We start from the raw sequence: 26,713 nt of genomic DNA, 5'->3' as shown, positions 1-26,713 counted from the left end.
ATCTGGTATTTCAAGCTGCAAAATACAATTTTAGCAACACCCAGAAAACCAACTCAGGCTTACTCCTTGGCCTACAGACCTGAACTTTAATACAATTATCTTATAAAATCCCAGAGCAGGCTTACCTATTTCCTCATTAATACTTTTTAAAAGAAAACAAAATCAGCCTGCTTTTTATGATATTTTTTCTCATCAACATCAAGACATGAGTCTCAAGTAAAAATGGGTCTAAGAGATGCCTTTCCTAAATGCTATTTTTTACTGAAATCAATAGTATAAAAAAGTCTTTTAGACTTGCCTTTTTTTACATTTACTTAAGAGGTAATCTGTCTTTCTTCTCTAGAAAGTTTACCCAGGCTACTCAGTAGGAAATCTGCTAAACTTTAAAAGATACAAAAGAATGCCAAGAAGCGATTAACTGAGGGATTAATGATTATAATATCTGTAATAAAGACATTGAATAGCATTTATAACTGCATAGTAAAACTATTTATTCACCAGAGAAGTTAAAAGGACGACTAGCCAGTCACTGTCATACCACAAAAAAAAAAAAAAAAGACTGTGAAGACTGCGAGGAAAAATGTAAGAATTGGTTTTACGAAATCAGACAGAAATTACAATTAAACAAAAAAACTCTAGTGGGTCACACGACTTAAGTTTCCTGCAAAATGAAATATCTCTTTGAGCGAGCATTGATCTTCGCTTATGTGAAGGAATACACGTGATAAGAGGAGAAGGAACAAGATTATGTTCATCCTTCATATAATATCTTCAGCTTCCAGCATGAAGCAGCTTCAGAAGTGAATTTCAGGATTTCTTTATTTCATTTGTTCTTCTTTTTGGAGAGGAAGCAGATGAGAGCTTTTGAAATCATCCTCAGAATCTTGCAGCTTCCCTTACAACTGACATCAGAGGGCAGAGAGCTCTGGCCAAAGGCAGTTGGAGTATCTTTCACATTGATCGCTGCTGGTAGCTTCACAGAGTGTTGGCAAGGAGCCTCTGGACTAGTTTCCTTCTTAATGTTGATGGTATAACTTCAAAGATCTGCAGGCAAGCTTTTTGTACTTTCTATCATATTTGAAATGAACCAGTTCTTAGGTAGCTACAATTTCTATAGCTAAGATGATGTCCCCACCAGAGCAATAACCATAGATAATTATTCAGGAAGATTTCAACCTTTCCATCAATAGCCATTTGAAATGCATTTCAGGAATCAGGGATAAAAACTTAGCATATGAATCAGATGGAAGGCACTAATCAAGGAATCTGACCTTTGATGCTCACATCTGATTATGACTTAATTTTTTATACTAAACTTAAAAATGACAGAGAAATGTAATTATTCCCAATAGATAGCACTGATGTTTATCCCTCCAATTTGACACAGGAGCCAGAGAAGGAGAATACACTGTGACATAAAAATTCACATTCCTGGAACAAATATATTTCTGAGGTTTCAGCAGTCAAACTGTAAGGGCCAATCTTTCTAGAAGATGGTGAAAGCTAGAAAAACAGTAGCTACAATATGATTTTGAGCATGGCTACTCCTGCTGTGGTGAGGTGAAAAATATGGTGAGTTAGCTACTTACACCAAAGAAATACAGAGGAAATGAATAGTCCACTTGAGGAAGTCCTGAAAGGCTTCACAACCTTTATGGTAGAGATGGTAGGAAGGCAGAATAGTCATTTTCTGTGATGGCAAGGAGCACCAGATGAGCTCTGAGACAACAGATGAAAGAGCTAAGCTCTTAGTTAATCAATGACTGATTGCAAGGAGATCCCAATCTTGGGAAGCAGATAAAGGAGGTGGGTAGGGTCTGGATCAACCTTCGTAAGAAATTTTGGTAGCTTTAGAAATACGCAAGTCTTCAGAGAAACAAAGAACAAAAAAAGCAAATGAGGTCATTATTGCTTGGAAAAGTTCCAGGGGAGAAAGTCTAAACCTATGTGGCTTAAAGAGTAGAAGAGAGCAAGGTAATAAATACAGATGGTAATCTCCAGTGTCACACAAAAAACTTTACAAAGACAGAGAATCAGTGCCCTGGGGAAAAAGAACGTATAGTAACAGGATCAAGCTGCTGCAGAAAGATTTTAAATCAGAAAATCCCTATTGGATTAAACAAACATCTTAACCAGAAATAAGGCATGAAAAGAAAATAAACAAGATGATTTCATAATTAACACTTTTTCAGCCTAATAATTCAATAAGGTTCTCTAACATCAGAGAAGATGAAGGAGGAACAAATGAAAAGGGCATGGATATCTCTGAAGTGTTCAGTTGAGGTCTGCTGAAAATGAATTTCTGGTATACTATATTTTTTATTCTATGACTGAAAGCAAAAGAGTGACATAGGATATTCAAAACCAGAAAGCAGCACTTCACAAGGGCAAGTGGATGTGTCTTTTGCAAATGATTATTGCCCTATCTTCACTGAATATATCGAGAGAAACTACGAAAATGGGGCTACCTAACTGAAAAAGAAAGTGAGATAATGGAAAAGATACAAATATTTAAATCAAATAAGATTTCTGGTTCAAATGCGGGCAGTGTGCATACTGCTGCAGTATGAATGGGCCCATGGACTACCACTCACAGAATTATCTACTCTGCCACTGATGTGTACTTCAACAGAGCATGAGTTTATATATTCCTAAGCGTAGGCAGGAGAACAATACAGGTTTGCAAATAAATTGGATCCTCAATAAGATTTATTTTTAATCCATAAATTTCTGTGCAATGCATATGATGATACTGCCATTTATGATGGAATCCCAGCTTGAGAGTGTCCATAAATAGAAAATGGATCTGACAAGATGACTGATTAGCTGGTTTCAGGGAATCACTATGCACAGTGGGTAGCACAGTTTCATTATATCCTGAACATACTGTGTATCATGAGATCCAGGTCACTGGACTACCTTTTGGATATGAAGCATCTGAAGCTGCAATTGACATTATTCCCCTCAAATCCTTTCTTCATTTAAGAAAGAATAGGAAAAGGAGTTTCAACAATGTTCCTGGATAACTATCCAGGCAACACAAAGCTGGACTTCTTTCACAGCTCCTAATCAACTTCTTTTATGTTGTATGTGATAACCATAAACAAAGAAAACCACAACAGATGTGATTTTTATAAGGAAATTCAGAGGCAAATGTTGAGAAAGAAGGAACTGTTTATTTGGTCCAATAGTTGTAGTTCCTATTGTCCTCATCCCCCTCATCTCCTTGGACAGTGGAGCAGACTGAATCTATAGAATGCCTGGAGTGAACCAGATTTCTGTTGTGGCTACCTCAAGATACTGCACCCACTTCAGCTGCCACCTCTTCACCTTCCCTTTCCGATACAGAGAAATAGGCATTTACAATGCCATATTTCCAGTGGCATTTACATGTTTATCTGAATGTGTTTTGAATCAAATACTGTTGAGTACTATGATTAGTAAACAGAAAGAACAAAGATCTTTGTTTAAAAAGTACTGTTGAATACTAAAAATAAAATCTAGTTACAAATGAGGAAAAATAAACCATTTATTTTTCCGTAGAAGTATCTCTAATGCCATTGTTTATACCAGTAATAAACCATTCTTCATAGTGGACTTAAAGGGTTGGATGGCTTTGTATTTTTTTTTTTTTTATCACTATTGGGAGTGTCAACTTTGCTTAGGTTGTCTAAAGACAAAAATATATTCATACCCAAGGAAGCAATATTTGGATATCTCAGCTGAAGTTGTTCCATCATTAATATAACACATTACAGCTTTGGTTTTGTTTCAAGTCTCTCGGTTTTACTGATATAAAAAGCTACAAGTATAGTTGGTCTTGCTGTGTTTCAAGTTTTATTATATGTTCATAGTATGACATTCTCACATTCACTGTTCATACACTTTTGCTTTCTACAAGGAGTTTGCAGTTTCTGAAAGCTTTTATACATTATAACTTTCTTAATCTTCTGAAACATATCTTTATGAAATATATGTATATGACATATGAGAAAAGCAATGAGAGTTCTTGGATATTTTGTTCATATATCAAAAAGCACCATGGGAGTACACTAGGGAATATGCTGTCAAAGAAACCATGGAATTTTAGCTTCTCATTTCCAGTTTTCCCTAAGGTGTAGGTGCTTATCACAACAATATCAAAGTGTCTTCTATGTCAATGAACTGAAATAAATATATTCCCACTGAAATTCATGAAGGAAATACAGAAATTGCAAGTGTACAAAATCTCATAAACTATACAAACTCTAACTTTAAGGGAAGTCCTTTCTTTGGTGAGAAGAAAAGTTGCTCAGTTGAAGACAATGTCTCTTAAGTCATGCCCTTAAAATACATCAGACGTTACTCCTTGAAAATTTACCTCTCACATGTCAATCAAGTGTCTTCTAAAATTTGGCTCCCTGTAAATCTTTTTCAGTAACAAACATATTCTCACAAATGGAAGAATAATAAAAAAGTCATTTACTGTTTGCTTTGGTCTTCAAGTTATTAGAAAGCACGTTATCTTTGCCAGTTGACTTGATTCAGAAAAGGCTGAAAACAAACATATCAAACCAACAATACTTATTAAGTAGAAATTCTGACTTGAATGCCTGATTCTCAATTCACTGCAAGACATTCAAAGCATATAGCCTTTGAAGTAGCCTACATTCTAGTTTCCTCTTGCAAAGCACAGAATTTGTCAGGTTCAGACAAAATACCAAAAATGACTGTATATTTTATTAAAAGCCTATTTTTTCCTCTCTCTCTCTCTCTTTAACAGAAGTCTAATTTAGTTGTTGTTCCCTTAGGTACAAAGTACACAGTTCATAATTCATTTGATATAAAATGTCAGTTTAGATTTTTGCACTTCTTTGATAAATGAGAAAAAACATGTACGTTTCAATTTCTTTCTATGAGGTTTTACTAGCAGAAGCCCCCCTCCCATTGTGCTGCTCAAAGACCTTTGTGTTAAATTAAACATCAAGATTCAGAAACTGTAGGGAATGGTATTTCCAAGACGTACAGTACAAATATATGAGACTGGGAAAAAAGTAATCATTTTTTCTACCACTAAAGTGATCTCTCCCAAAGAGCATCTTTGATCCTTGAATTAGTTCTCAGTTATAATTTAATGTATAAAAATTGTCAGCAGCTTTCCCTACATTTAGACATAAAATTATATTGTCAGCTCCACAAAGAGCAAAATACAACATTCAGGGGCTTGCTTCCCTCTCAGTATGTGCTCAACCTTCTAAAGCCCATCAATATTAATGGGCAAAATGTGTGAACATAAAAGAAAATAGCAAAGAAATAATTTAATTGTATCTGTCATCATTAACAGTATAGAATGTTTTTCTTAATACAATCAAATCCTACCACTAATCAACATACAGAACTCTAAGGGCACTAATCTGTGCAGTGCCAAAGAACAGAATCAGGAATTTAGTTCTGGAAATAAAACTACTATAATTAGGGAAGCACAAAAACGCTGTATATTATTCTCTTATGTAACACATGAGGCCAAGTCTGACAAATTCAAACTATCACATTTACAGAGTAAACAAGAATTCTTATCATTTCTCAAAATTGCCAACTGTAATGCTATGGCTGTCACTTCATGTTAGAGTCTAGCACAGCAGCATCAGTATCAATGAATTACACTGTATTAGAAACTAACAATAGAATCACATTCTGATACTCATGCTGAGTATCACCACCAATGAACACTGTATGCCCAGGTCCATGAATGCCTGGAAGCCAAGACATTCTACCCTTCCTCCTTTGCTGCACATGCCTCATCTAGACCAGAGAAGTACCTGCATCCCTGGGTTACAATTGTGCCTGTCCCATCACCTCACTCAAAAATAAGGCATTATTATTTTTATTTTTTGGCATAGCAACAGACTTTCAATAGGAGAGATTGACTATATCCTGTCTTCCTTCCTTATAAACCAAGAGATTAATATGCTGCCCTGGAAGATCGGAGATGAGAATGTTAGTCACTTCAGGTTGAGCAATCCAGATCTCCTTTTTTTTTTTTCTGGACAATGGTCTAACAGAGATAACGTGCGGGAGAACACGAAAGGTGACATCTCTGTTCCATAGAATGATTGCAAAAATCACTACGTGTCATTATGGATTGGCTCCCCACTAAAAAAAGCATTTCAATTGACAGAAATATGTTATCCAATGAAGCAAAATATTTCCTATTTAAAGTGAATGGAAAGTAATTCAGACAAACTTATTCACACAATCTGTGCAAAATACACAGTTTACCTGTCTGATGAATACGGTAAAACGATTAACAGCCTTTTATACCTGACCCATCCACACAGAAATATTCATACCACATTATTAAATAGCTGCTCATCAGTTAATGCTTATTTGTAATAAACCATTTATATGAATTAACTCTTAGCTTCAATTCTTCAGCTAGTGCTGAAATTGGTGGAAGGTTGTCAATATAAAACAATGAATGCTCTGTTCCCAAGTAGCTTTTACTGAAAAGACCTTGACTACTATTTTCTTGTTCAAAATTGGGTAGTCTAATTGATTAACAGTCATCAAACCTTATTCAATTGCAAACCAGATTGTCTGTATTTTGCCACATCACAGCATTTACTCCAAACTGCACCATATATTGAGATAAAGTAAATACCTTGGCAATGCTTATTCTCTACTAAACAGACTTTTGAAAGGAAGTTAAGAGGTAGAGAACATTTCCTCTCCTTTTCCCATTTTTAGAGCACAGATTGAAATGGCTCTATCTTTATCACAGAAAATTTACAGCTACTTAATTCAGATTACAATCATCAGGAACATCTTGTTCAGTTTTCTGGACAGCACTATCAGTTTCTTAGGAATAACTATCTCAAGTACCGTTCTTAGTATGTAAGAAGATTCACCACTTTGGTGAAAGAGAAAAGAGGGATGAGATGTGTTCTTTCTCTATATCATGATGTCTTTTCAATTTGTTTCTTTTCTTTCTACATGCTTTATAAGAGCTGTTTAGAAAATCACAAAGCAGTCAATCTGAATTGTTTGTTTTTTTGTGTGTGTACAGAGTAGCCACATTCAACTTTGGTAGCACTTTTGTGAAGAGGCAATTGTAGTCTAAGCTTGGGAAGAAGAGAGCCTGCCAGACCTTTTGATGTGTGTATCATACTTGTCAGTGCTAGAATGAATACAAAGTCTCTTTACCTTCCCTGGCCTATTTTTCTATTTGCAAACTTATCTGTAAAATGGGAATAACAATAATAAGCCTTCTGGAATGCTAAACCAGAAAACACCTGTAAAAATTATAGAAGTATCTCAGTATAAAAATAGTAAGAATTAATATAGTTGAATCCTGGACATCTCCAAAAGTAATATGAAAGACATTAATTTCTTTTCTCTCTTATTTTACTAAATAATTAGGAATTAATCTTCCTAAAAGGGTAGTCCCTTGTCAGAATCCTAAGTCACACCTGAATACAGATCCAAAGGGAAACAGGCTAAAATCCAGTACACATGAACAGTTATACACATATTTGCTTGTGCGTATCTGCACATGCATGCAGACAGAAAAACTTTAAAAAGCACAGTAAGGAAAAAGTGTGCAAAGTCAGAAATGACTAAGGACTATGGAATCCAATGGTGACCTTTGATGTAAGATGGTAAGTAGCATATAAGTGCATTATCTTATAGGGACACCAGGGGAAAAATGGTGACTCTAATGACCTATTCTCATCCATTTTTTCTTTTCTCCCCCTTCTCTCCATAAGGAAGAAGAGCAGCTTATTTCCCCTACTGCACTCAGAAATGAGGAGCAATGTATGAGGAAAAAGAAGTAAAAAGAAAAACATCACCAGAGCAAATAAATAACGTTATAATGGAAAAATAATTTTGAAGTGCAATTTAAGAATTCAGATCAGAAGTTTAATTTCTTAAATTCAATTTCAGTTCTATTTCTAAACTGAACAAAAAACCACCTGAATATTAGCTATTTTTAAGAAAAGCATTTCTATGGATATGATGTTTTAAAAAGAACATCCCTATATATATTTCTACCTAAAGGAAGGAAAAGTATGGCTATTTGACCATACCTACACTTAGCCATCAGGAATATCTTGATACATCCTTAATGTTTTCCCCTCAACAAAGTATAAGAATATGTAAACAAGCTGGCAGAACTTTCCTGGAGCCTTGCAGAATTCATTGAAAACAGGGATTTCAAGATGTCCTCAATTGTGCAAAGTAGCTTCAAAAAATGTCACTTTAATCAAATGTTTTATGATCAACAGATAACTGTCATAATTTAGGTGCTTCAAGTACAGAAAATATTGCTTAAAATAACAACAACAACAAACCCATAGACACTTGCCTTTGCTGACAGCTTATGAAAATGCACTTTTATTCTGGAACCTATAGGGGAATGAGTTGTCAAGAATAAATATATTAAAGTGAACTTTTTAGAAAAACAGTATATATCAAACTAACAAAGTAACACAAAAATTGATCCAGTTCCTAAGACTTGCATATGTCTGGAAAATGGTTTAAAAGACAAAATTAATGGTATCATTTTTCAAAAGTCTTCTGTATGTTTCACTAGGAATTCAAATATCATTTTATTATAGAATTCTTTACATAGCAGAAAGAGGCTAGTTTATTGCATAAAGAATGTTGACTTTAGTTAGAGTAGAGAACAATCTAGATGAGATTTACACAGAATAAAAGAATGCATGAACAGGTTCAAGACTTATGTAAAAACTGCATGCTTCATCTAAATATTTTCTTCTCTATATGTAATTAAAATTGGTCTGAAATAGGTTTATGTGATAAATAGAATCATTTTAAATAGAGATTTGTTGCTAAATCTCAGGCTGCTTTCCCCACTTCTATGTATTTCTATAGTTTTCAGAACAACCAAGCTGTAGTTTTCCAGCATGAAATCTGCTCTACCACAGATTTCTTCCATGAGATCTTAAATACTGCCTGGAACCCATGCTAAGGTTTTGGAAAGACCTGGACTGAGACCTCCACCCTAAGGTTAATTGCCTGCTTATAGATGATCTATGGGCTATTTCAAGCTGTTGCACAGCTCTCCCTTTCTCATCTGTCATTCCCCAACCAAGCAGAACCATCCATGTCCTGGGCAACTAAAATTGCAATTCTGATCATCTTGCTCTGTTTCATGCAGCTCCAGAAAACAGAAAGCAAAGAGCTGAAAAAACAGCCCTGCTGTTTGGAACATGAAACTACAGTGGATCTTCCTAGCCAAAAAAAAAAAAAAAAAAAGCAAAAAGCTGTATGCAAGGCAAAGGGAAGGAGCCAATAAGACCAAGGAATAAGCATCTGAATGCCTCTGCCTTCTGCCAGTCTCCAGCTTTAGAAATAGGAATGTGGGAAGGGTACAGTTTAAAGCAGCCCTGAGGTGGTTCCTTATGATGCGTGAAGTTAGGCTGAGCCCCAGTTGGCTGTAATTTAGAAAATTACAGCAGAAAAATGGGCAGCTCTGTGCCTTCCATTGCCAGAGCCTGAAGACATTATCTCTAAGGAATGAGAGCTCCTCTAACTTCTCTTACCACCTAGAGCACCAAAAGCAACCATTCAGAAACAAGAATGAGCACAAGAATAATGCTGAAGAATGTGCTGAACAGAAAGGGAGAGGGGAATAAAAGAAGAAAGTAGAACTAATGAAAATGACAATCAGATCAATACTGCAGAGATTAGAGAAGAATTACTGTTTCATTAGAGCAACTCCCAGTTTTACACACAAGTGCTTTTGCAATCCTACCCTTATATCCCCATGAAATCATCTTTCTGGACGAGAGGAACTAGAATGGACAATTTACACACTTTGCCACTGACATGCTTTAATTAGCTAGGTCACTTATGAAAGATGTAGGGCAGCTTTATCCTCCTCCCTAGTCCATCCAGCTGTCTCCTTAAACTACCTCTAGAAAAGACACGGCTACAATTTTTTCATTCAGAACTTTCCATAAACATCTTTCACAAAATTATTTACAACTAATTTTTTTAAAAAACATTTCTTCTTTCTTATAAAAATCACCAATTATATTTGTCTGAAGGTACAGAAACATCACAAGTTTGAGAATTTTGAACTTTTTAAAATATCTTTTTTTCTATCAATGTGATTTCACAAACATTTTTTTTCCCCTGTGCTACCTGTTTTTTTTTTTTTTTTTCCTTTTTCAATTCTGTTTTTACTACTCTACAAGAAGTGGCAGAAGAGAATGAAAGGGATGAAAAATTAAAAAGAAACAGAAGATAAAGAACAAAAAGAATCCTGTTGGATATTATTCCATGCTTACAGGGAGAAGGAGTGGGGGAAGAATAGTGTAAAGGAGAGAAATGAGAACCTGAAACCTAGGAAATTCCTTCAAAACAGGTTTTCTGGTATGACTGTATATATGTGATCCTGAGTGAATGGAAAAACAAATTTATCTAAGGAAAATTTTAGTGTACACAGGTTTGATTTTTCTTCTTAAATATTTCTGGACTTCTGTTTGCTTTATTTACTAATTCATCAAGGAGGCATGTTGCCTCCAATGATTAACTTGCATGAGCAAATGTTTCTAGATGTGAATATAAGGTGTACGATTTGGTTCTTATTTGCTTGCATGATTAGATCAATGACACTATGATGTGGTTCAATATCCAGTCTCGGAGGCATTGCTACCTAAACTAACAGAAGCTGAAATCCTTTGCCTGCAGGATGCCATGTTCTGTAGATGGTGAACAGACATCAAGTGATAAATATGTAGGTTCACTTTTTGCTTCTGAGAAGCTGGAGCATGCAAGGCAGAGGCATGCAGCATCCTGGCTACAGACATTTGATCGGCAAAGGGCAGATGCTTATGAGTCTGATCAAGAGTCAGACCAAGAATATAAAACAGCAACATACTCCATAAATTATGGCAGAGATTAAAAAGACAATTCACTGTTTAAGTACTTTTTTTTTTTTTCTTGAGTATCCTCTCTTTTACATATTACCTAGGGAATAGAAAAATATATCAACACTAAGTTCTTTTCTACAGACAAGGCAGCATCAAGTTTATTGTTGGTAATACTCAACACAGGTAACCTCGCAAAGACAATTCCCTGCAATAAGACAGAATTATCACCCACAACAAGTTTCGTACCTCCTATCATTTGGGAATGCAGTCCTTTCCTGTGCTTTCTCTCCTACTGGTGTTGGGTTAGCCTCCACGTTCCTGTCTCTTGTCTGGTTAGCAGCCTGTCTCTCTCTGCTCTCTCTCTTCACCGCTATTTCTCAGCAAAGCAACCTCTTCTTCATTTCTGCATGCAAGATTTCTCATTCACTTCTGTATTACATTTTTTTTTTCCTGCAGCCAGTGGCTGGGAACAAGTGGAGTTAACAAGGTCTTACCAATAGTAATTGCGTCTTTCATTTCTGTTAGCTTACTATCACTCATAAGGTAATTCCAAATTCTCTGAGTCCTCTGTTTGCCAATGCATCAAAAAAACAACATTGATTAATGAGAAAAATGTATAACCAAGCGCTCTGTACAAAAAAATTTTCTCCCAGATTTTTGCAGTTTTACATCCTCTGTATCATTTCATTTACCTAATTACATTATTCTAAAGTGATTTGTTCTCCAGATCTTTTATTGCCTGGCATCCTCAAATTAATGTGGAGCCTTGGCTAGTACATTATCTTTTACAACTTCTACCAAAGCAGTTTAGGACAAGATAAATAGAACAAATTTATTCTTTTCAGAAAAAATGTAAAACTCAAAAAAATTTACTTCTACCTATGTGGTATGAAATTTGTCACTAATCATTTTAAACTATGCCCTTTTATGCTTCTCCCATCTCTTTTAGCTTTCTATGCAGTTCTTTGATGTAACAAAGACAGTTTCAGACAAGATTTCAGTTCATCTGGAAAAAAATGCTTTAAGTCTTGAGGCAAAAAGCAGTGTATTTAAAATTTATATACTCCATAATGCCTTTGTTCTGAACTTGAACATCCTGAAAAACTTCTCTGCTTTCTTTTACCTCCCAACTCTGAAGATCATTTGTTCTCACGATTTCAGCTTCTTATTATGCAACAGTGACTTTAACTGGTGGATCCAGCATTTAAGTACATGCACAGTCATGGCTGACCCTTTCTGATCAATTGCCAATCCATACAGGTTTGACTGATAAAAGAGCCAATTAGATTTAAGCAAATTAAGGGACATCACCAATGTCAACCACTTATTAAACTGGATGCTGAATTCCATGCATACAAAACACTAATGCACCAAGACCCATTAAGAGTTGAAATCCTAACCCCATTAGTAACTCCAGATCACTATAGGGTAAGGGTCAAAAGAAAGTTTCATATTTATGGATTAACATTTGGATTCAGTTTTTATTTTTTTAATCTTTCCAAGAACTCTTGAACCTGCACTGCAATTTTAGTCAAGAGCTTAGATGAAATATATTCCCTCTTTCCAAGATTTTTTTAAACATCGACTTATAAGCACAGCAAATCAACCTGATGAGAAATTAAGACATATTCAATCAAGTAACACTAAAGACCCAGTGTGCATTATATCATGTGTGTTATATTTTAAATAAAAAATGAAACAAAATTTTTTGGAAAAAAAAACCACCTGGATATTAATTAAAAATAATAATGATTTGCAGTAACTTCAGTATGAATACTCCTGTCCTATTCATCCCTATCCCATTTAAACACTCTTCCAATACGCTCCCTCTATTTCTTACAAAGTAATTTTAGAAACTGCGTTTTTATTACTCTTAAGAGAATAGTATTTATTTATGTTACACCCATTGGGAGGCTGTGGTTTTGCATACAATGAGAACTCTTTCATTCTTTGATGCAATACAACTTCTCCTAAAGTGAAAACTTGGTCACTAAGGTAAAAAATAAAATGTTTTTAGTAAGATCCAGATTTCATTTAATGATTTAGAATGCATTTGCCAGTGATGGAATACACCCAATGCAAAATTATCAATTGGCTTATAATATACTGTACATTTGAATTGCATGGCAAAGTGTTTATAATAAATATCATAGTAAAATAAGCATACATTGTCCTATATATATATGTATATGTATGTTTGCCTGCACGTGTTTACATGTATAGCAAGGATATAGAGTATGTGAGAATCCTTCTCTCATATGTATTGCTTCATTTACTATTCATTTCACCACAGATCACAGTCCACTGGACAATAGCACGGAAGATTTCTTTAATAACTCTCACTGCTAATTTAATTCTACTTAAACACACATATCCTAGTGAATGCCACATGCTTTTCAGCATGATTTTATGTGTAAATCAGGATAATATGTTTTCAGATCATTAACAAAAAGGAAGCATGAACTAAAACCTATTTAATCAATGAGGTATTGCTTTTAAACTACCACAAGGTCATAAAAAAGATAATTTCAAAGCTATAAGTTTTCTAATTGTAATCAACAACAATCTAATGATGAAAGAAAGTGCATCTTAATGGCTGTCATAAACTTGTGCACATCCTTGTTCATCTTTAAAAATCCTTTACCTTTTCATTTGGTGAATTTTTCACTACCAAATACTGCTATTTCTTCATGCAGAATCAAACAGCAATATTGGGATTAGGCACATTTTTAAGTGATCAGTAGAATTCACATCTGGTTTTATGATGTATTATGGCTAATTGAATAAACAGGTTTGAAAAATACACTTAATCTTTTTCAACTTGCTCAATAAGCCCTACCATTTTATTCACTTTTCAGAAGACTTTCTTTTTGCCACCAAACCAATCAGTCCTTTGCAAGGAAACTGCTCCAAGAGTAGTCATATTTTTTTGTAATTTTATTATTTTGTGGAGGGTTTTTTTTGTTGTTATTGTTTGGTTGCCTCTGTTTTCTTGCACTACTTATGCTCAGCTACAACTATACACATCTCTCAAGATCAAGCTCAACCAGGTTCTCATTTTATGATTCAAAATCATCTTAACTTCACTGTTTCCACTGGTATTTCAAAAAAAGCTTGTTCATTAGGATGCTCATGAAAAGAGAACACAAAAGGAACAAATATATATCAGCTGCAAATTGAAGTTTCACTTAAACAAACAAACAAACAATGCAGAGTATTTAGAGAGTATTTGCTTAATTATGATATATATGTATAAGATAATGCTCAAGTTGTTCAGAGTGTAATTCATTGTGAACCAGCACACTGCAACTGTTTTTCTTTCTTAAGGTTACACCAGACTGCAAAATGCAGGTGACTCTCTTTACACTCTTAGATTAGATTATTCCCCCATGATGGAGCCCAACACTATTCATGGAAAAAAAAAAAGGCATATGATGCTCTTCTTACTTACCTAATACATTAACTGTGCAACTACTAGTTTTCGTTTTCTATCTTTTTCAATTGAGTAATGCAATAAATTTGAAGCTGAAAAGAACACTTTTGTTACTAAGAACTACTAATGCAAATATATTCTTCTGAGCTTCCAGTCCTCAGTTGTAATAATAAATAACGTTTTGTTTAACAGAGTATTTGCGTAATTGTTACATGCACAAAAACAGCAGTTTGTCATACTTACCTCCTGGAGGCATCACTATGGTTATAGCATCACTTATCAAGCTGCTCTGGCTGTTGGAAGCCTTCACTTGTACTGTGTAGTTAGAAAATGGAATCAGTCCTTTAATGGGTACCCATACATTGGATTCGTTGCTGCTGCATAATATTCGAGTGTCATTTACAACAGAATAATTAGCATTAGCTGTTAAGAAAGAGAAAGTATGTGGAGGAAGAACAAACGTTAGGTTTTGTGTCTGGTATTTGTTGTTCTTTAAGAAGCAAAACTTCTACTCAAATAAAAATTTGGTATTGATATCAAGAACAAAAACGTCTTACCTGAAGAGTAAATATTGTTCCCCATTTTTTCCTCATTTGGATAACATTTTTAAGTACTCATACAAGTTGAAAAACAAATGGAACAACCATGCAATCGCAAACCTGACTGCTATGTATATGTGCTATATGTTGCAAACAAAAGCCAGCTTTCAGAAATGACTTGTGTTCTTGAGCAGCTGTGTGAGAGCAGTAGATGTAAACTGGTCAGGGTATGGACATAAGTATTCAGATTGCCCGTTTAAATCATCACAGGACAACCACTGCCTGTCCTCTACAATCCTTTCAAGACCACAGACTTAAGCTACACAACTATTCGATCCTATAAAAATAACAAAATAAAACTCCTCAGAATAACTTGTAAGCAAGACTGGAAAATAAAAAATAATTATTTGTCAAGTAATAACTTTTTGACTCGACAAAGATTTCGCTCACATAACAGAGAGAAAACTGGGTTCATTCAAAGATTACCCAATATTTTGAACAACTAAAATGCTATATAAATGATTAATATAATACTACTATCCATCATTCCATGCAGAGCTCTCATGTCAAAGTCGATGGCAATTTTGCATTACAAATAACAGCAGAATCTCAGAAAATTCTGAAACCACAGGTACAGAATGAGGTTAAGCAGAACACAGCTATTAAAAATAGCTAAAATTAAGGCATTATCACAGGCAAAAGATTAAATATTGAAGTCTGAGCCCTCTACGAAATCTAAGATATAATTTAATGAAAACAGGCAAATTCTTTTCAAAGCCATTTTTGAATTAACCTAATTTATGCAAGTATCAAGTCAACTGTTAACACTGAAATTAAACCTGAAGCAGGTTTTCAAATATTCCATATTTCCATAAAATTTGCTTAAATGTGTATATGCAGTACATCTTTTGTCATTCTCACATTACATCTTACCAAACATGAGTGGTCTGTACATTTGTCCAGTTCTTATAAACAGTCTGTATGATACACTTATGGTAGAAGTCCATGCCACTCTATTATTGCAGCATTTACAGAGCTGCACAAAGTGTTTCACTTATTCTTTTGTTAACATATGGCAAGCTAACTCTAACTTTTTGGAGACGGGAAATGAGTTGAGCCATTTCATAAGTCCATCTTGCAGTTAATGTCCTCAGTGCTCACCTTCTACATGAGTTGCCAGTCTGCTCAGACTACAGTAGTGTGAATCTAGAATCATTCCATGAAATCCGATGGATTTATTTTGGAGTTCAACAAATTTTGCGTTAGCCTTAGAGAGTTTATTTTATAAATAGCAAGGGAGGCAAAGCTCCTTATCATGAAAGAAGAACAATCAACTCTTACATATGCCATATACAGAGATACCAATTTTGCAGAAGTGATTTTGTCTGAGATTATTCATGCACTGTCTACTCAGCCAGCAGTAGAAAAAATGCATCTGCTTTACTTGATGTCATTTTTTAAGCTGTCTATCAAGGAGGCACAAGGCATCTTTATGAAACTGTCCCTGGATGTGATGTGGGAGTAGGAACAATCCAATAAAGCACTTTTCTCCCATCATTTGTCACATTTTCCCCATGCATCACCATGCAATCTGTGACTCACTGTTTGTGACACCCACCCAAAAATGTGACTGTTATATGCACCTATTATTTTATTAACAACAATAAAGCCAACAAATGGCTAATTGACATATATGCTTAAGGTTCCAATGATGTGAAATACAGACTCTTCTGGCTGTGAAAACACGTGCACTTTTAAATGTTTCACATACAATGTATAGAAAAGTTTAAATTTCCAGTTGTACAGATTGAGGCACATAGGGCAGATTCAAACCTCAATCGTAAACAAAAGGCTCCCTAACAGCAATTTATGTACCATTTCATAAGAAAAGTCAACCTTTTCTATCTTCAGTGAAGTTTGAATATGTTAATATATTAATTCCACCAACCTCAGCCCCTAATGAAAGCCTGTACTTCTGATATACATGTTCCACCATTAATCTTCCAATGGCAAACTTATGCATCTTCTTAAAAAATACGGTTTAGAGTAACAAAAAAGAATCAAAAGGATAGCAGTATTCCGAGTTGCCTGGATAACAACATTAATATACAGTAATTATACAATTAGTTGTAACATTAAATTCTAGTTATAGCAGAGTGATTACTTGGCAATTATAAGAAGTATATAATTACTCAATAATTAGGAGAAGTATGTAATTACATAACCATTTTGTTCAGCTCAAAAACGAACTTGCAGATTTACAATGAGCAAGACAACACAGCAATTCAAAATTTTTCACTGCTTCTGATAAAAACCTGAGGAACGCTTCCAAGTTTCCCAAATCAAATTTTACATGGACAAAAGGTATTTTATCGCCATTGCCAGCGAAGCAACTTACTGCTACTGGCAAGTGAAATATTAGAACATTTTTAAAATGCAGGTCTTGCTGGGGATGACTTGCAATATGCAGCTTTGCCACTTCTCACTGCTTAAACTTTACTTTCAGTGGGCTGGAAAATGCAGACACATAGGTTCAGCCTGACAGAAAGTGATACAGTGATAACCCTGTCATATCACTCTGTGCCACTCCTGCCTAGACTGCTCCAGTGTGGACCCATTTGAGAGTATAAGTAGATGATGCCTCTTTTTCCATTTTTCATGTATATTCTTCTCTCCACCCTGCTCACGGATCCTACTTTAGCCTACCAACAAGTCTGCTTCAGTCCTAAAGAGCAACAGTCTCAAACACAGGTATCATCCTAAAAGACATTGTTTTACTTTACACAAATGGTTTCTACCAGAATACTTTCTTGTTCCTACACATTTCTGCCTCGTAGCTCCTGCCTTGAGCACCCCAACAAGAAAGTGGTCCCTGAGACACAGTTATCAAGGGCAACCTAACAAAGGTGGCAGAAGATAAACTACTGGCTCAGCATGTCCTTCAAAAATTAGGCATCCAAACACCTTTACCAAAAGATGAATTAAGATCAAAGGCAGTTCAGAGCCACCATTCCTTACAGCCTCTCAAAAAAGACTGAATCATTTACAAACACAAAAGGCTTCCTCATACTCCTTAATCCATCTCATACTTCAACATCATTCCATAATTTTTGAATCACTGATCTATTATCAGACTTCTTGCTCATTGGACTTGATATTTTCCCAATATTTCTGAAGGATTTCTTTGGCACAAGTCTGGTATTTGAGAAAAAATTGTGTTTTTACCAGTTTGTTCCTAGTTAATGACAGATGAAAGTATCCCAATGTTTCAGGAAATATTATGCAATTAAGGAAATTAAGACTAACAAATATTCACGTACTTACTTGAAAACTATGTATACTTGAAAAGTTGAGTAATAAAATATTCTTATGTTAAAAAGATACAAAATCATGTATTCCATAAAAAAAACATTACTTAAAAGCGCTAAGCTTCACACAGCACCCTCGATGGTGACTATCTGTATATGAAGGTTCACTCTGGTTTTGTTGGGCAATTGAAAGTAGGCTCCTGAGCAGACGTGCGTTTCTGTTTTTGAGTGCTACTGTAAATGAGTGAATAAAGCTCCTGAGGGTCGTTGGTGCGTAAATTACTGCTGTCCTGGGTCCATCATCCTTTGGGGTTCACTAGATTGAAATAACATAAATGGGTATCCTTTTCCATTCTTGTTATAATCATTGTCACAAGAATTTTAATGCCTCATATATTCCGTAATTTTTTTCTGTGTGCCGTACTGCTCTGACCTTTTCAATATTCTGTAATTTGACTGGCTGGCCATTTCAAGTTCTCTCCTTTTTACAGCCTTATTAACTTGTGGGGAAGAGGTGAAATGGACAGCCAATCAGAATACATAATATTGCAAAGGTCATAGTAGTACAGTATAGTATCAGCAGACACAGAATACTGTATATTAGTCATTAGCGTTCTGATATCTTATTCATGTGACAAAGGTTGTAAGGAGTGCAGAAAATGGTACGACATGAAACCATCCTCATGACAAAGGCTGTGATGAAAAATGAGATAATATAAACCAAATGCATTCATCTCACATTTTAAAACTAGCTTTTTTCTAGAAATTGCCACTTTTAAGGGTATTCTTTCTATTTAGATCAATTAGTGTTTTTAAGGCAAAAGGCCAAAAACTACAGCTGCTGCTTCCTAATGTATTAGGCTGCAAAAACTCATGTTTCATATGCACAGGCAATTTTTTCCAAAATACTGAATTCTCTGATTACGATCACTGCTTTTGTAAGTCTTAAATCAGTAAGCTTAAACACAACCAGTCTGAATCACAAGCACACTAACACAACTACAGTGCTGACTTCAGAAAGCAAGGAGTTTGGCTAAATTTTTCGCTGAGTGCTCATGCATTTTCCTTTCCTCAATCATCAAGAGCTAGCTCTCATTATACAGAAGATACGGGGGCAAAAATCAGCTACTCTATTCTTCTCTGCTCATTTTTCATTTGGGAAACTTCAACAACTGAACCTTTGCAAAACCAAGAATTTCTGCCTCTTCCTACATGTGATGCAGTATCCTTAGAAATTCACCAACTGCTTATCTTACCCCCAGCTTTATCTGAATTATTACACGACCATTAATTTGTGAAATGCAGAGAGATTTCAACCTGAAAGTTAAGCAAGCTAAAAGTACTTTAGTATGATCATCACAAACATCTATTATTTTCTTTCTATTTCAAAATAACACGAGGCTTCAGTCACAAAAGTACACTGCGTACTTCATGACAGTACATGGTAAAAGTGTTTTTGGGGATAAGGGGCAAGTTCAAGGTTTCATATCATGTTCTGAAATATCACCAATCTCTACGGTTTCCATTATGTCCACACACCTGTTCACACAGGTTCTGATCACCATTCTTACATTAGAGATCATCTTGCTTCACGGTATTAAAACAGATAGAAGCAGAACTATTTGCATGACAGAAGGCTACAGAATGAATAAAAGTAGAAAAAAATCCAGGTCGAGAAAAAGTTCATGCACTGACCTAGAGAATTACACAAAGATTGCTTGGTTAACTAGCACAAAAACTTGCAGGTTTGTGTTGGCCTGATTTAGGTATGTGTTAGTATACGGAGTTTAAGCATCTTATCTTAGGCCACAAAAAAAGTTAATGTCAGAATAGGAAAAGAAAACTAAAATATGACGCCTTTTCATCTACTTTCCCAATCATTCCACTCATCTCTTCCTCACTGAGCCCTTCACTGAGCACTGGTTTCTGCCTTTACCTTTTCTGGCTCTCTGACAACACTTTTTTTTTTTTTTTTTTACTTTTTTTTTTCCCCCCTGGGGAGAATTCTGTGAATATGCATGCTTTCTCTTTTCTAGTCTCATTCTTTTGTCCAGTTGTATTCAGAGTACAAAATGTGATTTTCCATCATTCCATTATAGCACGAACTGCTAAAAATATTTTCTCAGTGTTTTCAGTGACTTTCTTTTCCCAAGAACTGTAATAATCAACTGCTTTTCAATTGTCATCCTAATTGTTGTATCAGTCACATGAAGTGTTTTCTCCACTTTGACTTTATACTCCTCTTTGACAAAAACATCCCTGTTCATTGCAGGGAAGTTAGACTAGATGACCATTAAAGGTTCCTTCCAACCCAAAAGATTTCATGATTCTATGAAAATATTGGTGACATGCTTTTTTTTTTTTGCAGCGTTTACTTTTGTTGTTTTTATTTTTGTTTTGAGTGCACTGCTGATTTTGTATCAATCCTAGTGAACTTCCCTGCTCCTGAGTTGACAGTTGTATTGTTACCAGGTACAGATCACTGACTTAGCACATCAAACAGATGAAAACTTACAGCCTCTCATATCATAAGAAATATTAATTCTCATCCTCAGAGGACAGATTAAATTGCCAGATGAGGCAAGATAGGTAATTTACAAACAATGTGATAAACTAGTTAAACTATGAATTCAATATATTTATTCCATACTTATCCAAAATACTGAACAATCCACAAAAACTTCATTTTTTTTTTTCTTTTGTCCTTGATAATTAAAGTCTGGATATGGAAGGCAGACTTCAGGTTACTCAGTGAATTAGTTTTTCCCTGGGAAACTGCTTTTGAAGTTGGTGGGGTCTATCAGTGCTGTTCCCTTTCTAAGCAGGAAACTCCTGTCAGAAGTCAAGCTAGGAGGGCAGAAGGCTGTCTTGGCTGAGCAGGGGTCTTCTAGAACTTAGGCAGAAAATGAAAGCGTATGAGGAAGCACAGCTGGGCAATATGGAAGGTCTACATAGATTCACTTTTTTAGAGAGAAAATTAATGTGGCCAAAGCTCACCCAGTGTTGAAGCTGGTCAGTGCACCAGGGGAAACAAAAAGGGCTTCTTAAAAATAATGTTAACAGCAAAAGGAGAACCAGAGATAACATTGTTGCACCATCTGATAAGGATGGTCACCTCACAAATTGGGACACAGATGGAGCAGAGATGTTTAATGCCTTTCTCACCTCTGCTTTCAACACCAATGATGGGTCCTGTGTCTGCTGGAGCACTCAGTTGGGGGACTACAACCTTCAATAATGATAAACTCCCAACCAACCCTAAGCCTGTGAAAGAATTGCTGCTCTGTTCTGGTGCTGTCTCACACTGAACACTGGGTGCAGATTTTGATGCCACAGTGTAAGAAGGGTCAGGATGGGGTTAGGGAAAGGTTCTGCACCATGGGCAATGAACAGGTTCCCCAGGGCAGTGGGCACAGAGTTGCTGGAGTGCAAGAAGTATTTGGGCACTGCTCTAAGACAGAAGATTTGCAGTTTGGGCAATGCTGTGTGGAGCCAGGGGTTGGGCTCCATGATCCTTGTCCCTTTCAATTCAAGATGTTCTGCTTTATTCAAGAAACATGCTGCAAAAATTTACTAACTTGCTAATTACACTTATACCAACTTAGTACTTACATAACCTACTGAGAATTACAGTTGTCTGTGAGCTCTCGGAGCGCCTCTGCTCTGCTTCTTTTCTTTGCAAACTGCCCGTGGCAGTCACCAACTGCCTTTCCAGTGAGGAAATCCACACAATTCAAGCTGAGTGGCCAGAACGTATTTTGCTGCAAACAGTTTTAAGATCTTTCAACTACATCTATACTTTCCCAGAAATTTTGCAAGAAAATGTCATTGTCTAGAACAATTTTATCACAGGAAGGAAGAGGAAGAAGCAGTGGTAGGTCAGACACGGCCTCCTGCTCATCTGCAAGTTGGGTGTAGGTGACAAGACGACTTGGAATCTGAACTAGCCCAAAGTAGAACTCTTGAGTGCTAAAGTTGTTCCAAACCTTTCCTCTCTCAGCCTTCTTATCAGGGGACAGGAAAAACCTATTCACACAGTGCTTCACAACGCAAAAGAGAAAGACCAAGCATCAACAGCTATTCTGCTAACTCATTAAGTTGTAACATACAGAAGAGGACAAAACTACCAAGATGCTTGCATGAATTAGGAAAGATTTGCAACATCTTTGAGAAGATTTAGGGTACAACATTCTGTAATGCTCATTCATGGCCCCTGAAGCACAATGTTCCTATCAGCTCCTGACTGGACAGTGAGTCCCTCCAATGTCCCAGAACAGTTTAGTACTGCAGACAATAGCACTGCAAGCAGCATAACATCACATTGTGTATAAATGACAGGAAAGCATCAAATAAAAATGCTTTCTGTACTCGTGAAGTTAAATTGAAGGTAAAGTACATAATTACAGATTCAATCTATTTTGTTTGAGAAATTTTACTGGCAAATGATGAGATTTTGTAATTTTAAAAGAGATTTTACATACTGAAAGAAGTTCAGAAACAAGTAGCTTTAAAATCTTCAAGTTAGTTTTTCTATGGTTAGAGCTTGCTTTTTTCTTACTGCAGCTGTACATAAATGAAGATTATCACAGTATCTGGTTTCTGAATCTATGCCCATAATTCATGGATGCCAATAAGAATTTGCCGTTCTCCAGGGACACTATGAGAAGGAGACTAGCTAAACACACAGAGCAGAACTGGGAGTCTCAAATCCATAATCAAATATCTAGATTGATTGTGTCACTTGCACTTGTATTGATTTCAATTGGAGCAGCTGACCCAAGGGAATAATAAAAATGTGGAATAAAACTGATTTATGAGAACAAAATAAATCCTTTTGTGAGTAGTAATGAATTGGTACTATTTAACCCTTTCAATTACAAAGGGAAAATACTATTTTTTTTTTTGAGAATGCTGAGTTAGCCAAAAAACACATATAAAAAATGTCAATACTGTCAAATGCCATTACATTTACTTGTAATGCTTTGGAATGACTGAAGCTCTGAAGTTGATCTAGGATTTTTATTTCACATAAAGATATTATTTTGGCCTTTCCAGTCATCTTACATGAGGCATCATAAATGGAGCACTTGGAGATTGGAAGAGCCTCAGAATCATTCAGGTGAGCCTTTGTTGTACTCACTGGTAGAGTAGCACTTCCTAGACTGTTCAGGGCAACAGCATGCAGAGTAACAAATAACCATACTAACTGCACATAATCACCCCTAAAAAGGGAAGACTCATCACAGTATCTTATCTTTCTGAATTCAGATAAGACAATTATCTAAATAGCACCCAATTTGATCCCCTTTATATATGTCAAATAGAAACTTCATCAAATCTTGTCAAACAAATTTTCACCATGCTTTCTCTAGCTGAGAAAACAGATGGGTTTTACATTACTCTCTAAAGATATTCACCACATATTCAATTGAAATTTCTTCATCTGCGAAAGGTCCAGTCAGATTATATTTATTTTATTTGGATCACATACTTTGACACAAATAATTTTTTGTCCAAAGATGTAAATTACTTTTTGCAACAGATACCTAAGCGCAGCTAAAGCGGCTTCCTCAGTCTTAATGGCAGTTAAAAACTCTAAAAGACATTCATTAACTAATTAATCATTTTAATAGGAGAACTAATCAGCAGATTCCCTTTTACTCAATACCGTTCACCAGTGTCAGTTCCAGAAGATCGCTAATATTCCCCAGACCATTGTGAGGGAGCAGGGATAGTCTCAAAGACTATACTACTAACCCTGCTGTTGGATTTCAGCCTGTACTAACTGACAATAAGTACCTCACAGAAACAAGGCTCATTTTTTGTACTCCCTTTATAACACAAAAGCCAACAACTAACACAATATAGAAACAGACCTGTGTATATGTGGGAAAAAAAAAAAAAATCACAAAAAACTATTAATAGAGAGATGTGGAAGACAAATTAAAAAGCACTATTTACTAAATTCTTCACCAAGGAAACAATCAAGTTCAGAAATCAGAGAGACTGCTCTCCTATCTTTACTGCAAGACACTTGTACCTAGAAACAGAAAAGATGCATAAGGAAATAATGCTAGTGGTGTATTTTGGAACCATACACAGGCTGCTGAAGCTTGACTAAAAATTACCCAATAATTATCCTAAAGTGTACGCAAAACTATGAATTTTCTAGCCAAGCAAACAAAACTTTAATTGGCACATACGTTGCTTCAAAAGTATCCCTAAGTTGTTTTATGTAAGTAATCAGATTAAATATAACTATTTGAAAATGGATTATGTATCCTCCTCCTCCAAACACCTTTAGGACTAATCCACAATCTTCACTTTAAGTGACAATAACATCTAGCATCTCTATAGTATCTTATAGTTTGAAAGTATACAAACATTAATTAATCCTGACAATGTCACAGGGAGGTAGATAAGTATTATCTTCATATTACAGAGAGACAGCTACACAGGGGTTAAATAACTTGCCCAATTTCAGCAGGGTAGAGAAAAGCACATGGAGGATTACAGTATCCCATAACTGCCCTCAGTTCACTCAACCAACCATGATGTAATGTCACCAGGATCTAGATACAAAGGTTTTGCAGCTTTAGGGTCCTTGACTTTAGAAACACTAAGGTACTGAGTTACCTAAAGCATCGTTTAACATCACAGGAGAAAAAAAAAGCAAACCAGATTAAACTTCTTTTTATTCATTACAAAGGTAACTGAGGAATTACTAGTGTGATCATGATTTCTCGGAGTCACATTCATTTTGAAACTTTACCCTTTTCTAAATTCAAGGATCTCTACTTTCCCTGGCTCCACCTGAAGAAACGATTATTATTGTTTTTAGTGGTGTCACATTTAATATGATTATGCTATTAAAAAAGTTAAGGATCACAGCTAAAGAAATCAGATTGCAGAATATATAGGGTTAACACAATCTTAAATTACTGGAATAAAGTTGGAGTGACTTTTCCTGTCCTTAGGATAATGAAACATCCCTGGCATAGGTACATCAGACATTATAAACATCTTTAGTAAGTGAACGAATGCAGTAGGAGCACAGTCCTGATATTTATCTACCTTGGAAAAAGCTACTGATATTTCTTTTGTATGAACTTCTCGAATGTTTTAGCTACAGGGTAGGAAAGGCTTAACTTCTCATTAATAGGCCAAAAAAAAAAAAAAACCAGCTCTTTGATGAAATAGCTTGTCTGGAAAATGATTCATGTGCTTTGATTACATGTAACGAATATGCCATTTTTGTGAAAGATATTTTCTTGCTAAGATAAAACTGCATCCTAACTTTTATCTACTGTCAGGTATTGCATTTTCAGCTGTAGCAACTGTAAATGTTAATCTACACTTAGATATTTATATGTATATGATGATTATGCAAACAAGTACAACTCTTACATTTAAATGAAATTCACTAGGACTAAGAAATTTAAGGAGTTTCAGCATTCCCCTCCCTAATTCCACTGACATCAGCAGGTGTCATATCTTTTCCAAAAAACATTGCTTTTAAGCTCTAGACGGACTCTTAACATTCCAGATTTATATTCTGATTGTAGAGAGCACTGAAAGCACTTGTGGTCAATCAAGACTGTAAGAGGAATGTTTGAATAGAAGCCAAGTTAACAGATTCTGTGCCTCCTTTATATATATATATATAGTTTAAAGAAATCAAGCTAAAAAGATTAAATTAACAAAATCCAACTTAAAGTCAACCTTATAAACTTTTTTTTTTTAACAATGAATTGCTTTACTCTATTGTTAGTTTTTGTTATTTATCACAGGAAAAAGTAGGCTGTGAGGATGCTATCTTGCACGCTGTCTCCAAATAATCAGAATTGATCAATAATTCTCTTTATAAAAATACAACGTGAACTAGCAAGAATTTGCTGAAAAGTAAATACTTTGGATGCTATGTCAACAATAGAAATTGCAAAAAGTAGAAAATCAGAAAACAGCATCCTTTGACTTCTACATTTCTGATCAATGCAGAGTACTGCAACTTTATGTTGTAAAACTCACTAAGTACATACAGACAGCTAAAGCCTCTCTTGATGTCAAACTCGCATTCACGGGCATCACAACACCCAGAAAACTATAGATTTGGATGAATTTAGTGTTACCATAGTTATCTCACACAGGAAGGAAGATGGGAATTTCCTCCAACTCTCTTCTCTTGAAAAGAGGTAACACCTGATTCTTCCAGTGCAACAGCTTCACTTCAGATATCCAAATGCAATTAAAAATGATCCTGTACTTAATTTTAACTATGCTAAGGATAAATAAGAAAGCAGAATCTTCTTGAGGGAATTAATTCTGAATCTCTCATTTTTTCTTTCCAAGTCCTCAGAGAATTGGAAGTTTATCAGATTGCAAAAAGAAATAACCCTCTCTTATAGAAAGAAAAGTTGTTTATGATCTGATAATATTAGTATTTCTTGCTTTGGAATAAAAAACTCTAAAACAAATTCTTCTTCAAAGCTATGTCCATGGTGGTGCCAGAATTAAAATGATTTGAGGCAATTTGTCTGCAGGAAGGAGTATCAC

The 26,713-nt window shown here is 35.4% G+C and overlaps 1 protein-coding gene across 1 annotated transcript in view; it reads right to left on the bottom strand.

The window, feature by feature from the left end:
- USH2A (usherin) overlaps positions 1-26,713 on the bottom strand; it is a 389,040-nt gene that overhangs the window by 141,674 nt on the left and 220,653 nt on the right. The window contains exon 38 of the mRNA XM_031595830.2: positions 14,557-14,736. Coding sequence (XP_031451690.2) covers positions 14,557-14,736 — 180 coding nt within the window. The remainder of the gene's footprint in view (positions 1-14,556; positions 14,737-26,713) is intronic.

Source organism: Phasianus colchicus, chromosome 2 (assembly GCF_987193195.1).
Source record: "Phasianus colchicus chromosome 2, bPhaCol1.hap1.1, whole genome shotgun sequence".
Taxonomy (NCBI): domain Eukaryota; kingdom Metazoa; phylum Chordata; class Aves; order Galliformes; family Phasianidae; genus Phasianus; species Phasianus colchicus.
This window is presented reverse-complemented; position numbering and strand designations above follow the sequence as displayed.